Source organism: Octopus bimaculoides, chromosome 19 (genome assembly GCF_001194135.2).
Source record: "Octopus bimaculoides isolate UCB-OBI-ISO-001 chromosome 19, ASM119413v2, whole genome shotgun sequence".
In the NCBI taxonomy this organism is placed as follows: Eukaryota; Metazoa; Mollusca; class Cephalopoda; order Octopoda; family Octopodidae; genus Octopus; species Octopus bimaculoides.
Window position 1 is genome coordinate 53,527,223 of NC_068999.1, and position 2,781 is coordinate 53,530,003.

Genomic DNA, 2,781 nt, shown 5'->3' on the forward strand with positions numbered 1-2,781 from the left:
ACACACAACGGGCTTCTTTCAGTTTCTGTCTAACAAACCCAACCACAAGGCTTTGGTTGGCCTGAACCTATAGTAGAAGACATTTGCCCAAGGTGTCATGCAGTGGGACTGAACCCAGAACCATGTGGTTGGGAAGCAAGCTTCTTACCACACAGCCACTCATATCTCATCACCATCATTCAATGTCCATTTTCCATGCTAGCATAGGTGGGATGATTTGACAGGTTCTGGCAAGCCAGAAGACTGCACCAGGCTTCACTGTCTGATTAAGCATGGATTTTACGGTTGGATGCCCTTCATAATGCCAACCACCTTACAGAGTGAACCCTCTGTGTGTTTGTGTATGTATGTGTATGTGTATATATATATATATATATACACACACACACACAAACAATAAGCTTCCACAGTTTCTAACTACCGAATTCACTCACAAGACAGATTGGCCTGGGGCTATAGTAAAAGACATTTGCCTCAGTGCCACACAGTGGGACTGAACTCAAAACTACAGGGTTGCAAAGCAACATTCTTAACAACACAGCCATATCTGTCTATATCACAATGCACATACAAAATTGCTCAGATTTAAAAAAAAAGAGATAAATAAACAATCAAGATTCACTTACCTGCTAAGGTCTTGGTAGCCATTGATTTCGATGCCTCCTTGGTCAGATCAACTAACTGGTTAACAGTATTCCACTTAGCACCACCTGAAACAACATCAAATGTGACCCATAGGCCATGGTCAGGTTTTTGTTATTGAATTATAATCAATTCTTACATATCACATAACAACTGTATAAATTTTAACAATGGCAAATGCTATTTTAACCAAGACAAAATACAGAAGCAACATTAGCCATTTAGCATTTAAATTGACAGCATCTGTCCAAAGTAATCTTCCTGGTTTATATTCCAATTGGCCAGATCTAGTTTCTTGCACCTATCCTATAACATCATTTTAAAAATAAACAATCCCACAATTGTAATCTCAAAGCAACAAGACAATGCATGATAAATTGAAAACAATGTCAATAAATAAGTGTTATATTTGACAGAGTAATCCAAATGCTAAAGGGTTAATTATTATTTTTATTGTTTATTAATTAGCAGTGTTCGTGGTGCAATGATAGCAACAAAGATATTCTCTGTTCTGCAGCTCTGAGCTTTGTTCTCCTCTGTTTACATCTTCATTGTAAATACTCTTGGGAAATTATGAACATACCAACATCCCTATATTGCACTTGTGGCAGAAATCATTGTTCTTCACAAGGTTATCAGTTTTAGGATTATTAATCCTTTAGCACTTAAACCAGCCATATCAGGCTCAAATATTTTAGCTGTTTTGCTATGTTCAAACCAGCCAGATCCAGCCTCTTACCCCTATCCAACAATGTCATTCTAAAAATAATCATTATCATCAACCTCTTGAAGATGTGAGATAATGCAGGATTAATTCAAAACAGTGTGAATAAATAAGCATTAATTTTGACAGTGTAATCTGAATGCTAAACAGTTAATAACCTCATCTTAATAAATAAATATTTTTATCTTATACTTCTTTTGCTGAGCTAGTAAGTTAACAGAGATGTAAACAAACCAACACTAGTTGTCAAATGATAGGGCAGGGACAAACACAGACACACACGACAGCCTCCTACACAAATCTTCATCTACTAAATTCACAAGGTATTGGTTGGCTCTGGTCTATAGTATAGACACTTTGCCCAAAGTGTCACACAGAGGAAGGGAACCTAAAACCAAGTGGTTGCAAAGCAAGCATCTTAACCACACAGCCATGTCTGAGTCTTAATGTTGAATAACAAAAAAAGCCTTACTTGAAAACCAGATAAGGATTAGAAACCTAAAGAGTATCAGATTGTAGAACAATGTCTAAATAATAAACATGAATTCAGTTGCTGCTTAATTCTAGGCCAGATCTGACTGGGTGGGTACCAAGATTCCAGGTTTTCTAACACTGACCGTTCTTTCTTTTTGTCAGAAAGAAAAGAAAAGCATACTTGATAATGCAGTGCTAGATATACTAAGTAAATTGGATGTGATTCCAGGGAAATATGGCTGCTAGTTCTAACAGGTCAGGCAGTCACATAGAGGCATCTTTAGCAAGATTCAAGAATAAGCATTCAGTGTCAAATATTAACAAAGGATAGGAGGGAGGGGGAGAGTATTATTTTTTTTTTGCCTTAGATGAGAGAGAGAGAGAGGAGGAGGTTAAGAAAAAAATTCTTATAATACAGACCTGGTTTTATGGCAATATTTGGTGCCAGAGGAGTTAAGGATGCTTGAGATATCATCTTTGATGCGACAGCCGTTGCAGTTGTCGGTGATGAATGGGAAATGCTAGGGTTGACAGGGAGGGCCTTGCCCTGTCCATGGCTAAACATCACCTGCGACTTAGTGGCATCAGTGGTGTTCCTCTTCTTTAGGGTGATGTGAATGTTGGAGTTTGTAGACTGAGCAGCAGTAACCACAGCGGCACTGTCACTGTACACAGGCATATTTTGCCTGAAAAATAAATTGTGCTTTTTGGGTTGTTTTTCAATCCTGTGAAAGAAGATGTTGACGATTAAAAAATTAAGAAACAAATGTAAAGATGTGTAGGAAAGACCAGAGAGGATAGATCATAAATATATAGAGAGAAGTATATGTAATATCAAGGGAAGGGTGGGGGGGGGAGAACAAAAGATAGTAATGTAGAGAAGTTTAGATAATAACAAAAACAGCGAGGAAAGATAATATAAAGGAAAAGAGATAACACAG

At 37.5% G+C, this 2,781-nt stretch overlaps 1 protein-coding gene across 5 annotated transcripts in view; it reads right to left on the reverse strand.

Moving 5' to 3' along the window:
- Positions 1-2,781, reverse strand: part of LOC106875413 (histone deacetylase complex subunit SAP130) — a 56,156-nt gene that overhangs the window by 17,286 nt on the left and 36,089 nt on the right. For 4 of the 5 annotated variants that reach the window (XM_014923537.2, XM_014923535.2, XM_014923532.2 and 1 more), the window contains 2 exons: positions 2,261-2,565; positions 627-710 (listed from right to left, as the gene is read on the reverse strand). In XM_014923537.2, coding sequence (XP_014779023.1) covers positions 627-710; positions 2,261-2,565 — 389 coding nt within the window. The remainder of the gene's footprint in view (positions 1-626; positions 711-2,260; positions 2,566-2,781) is intronic. The other variant, XM_014923536.2, reaches the window with a different exon arrangement.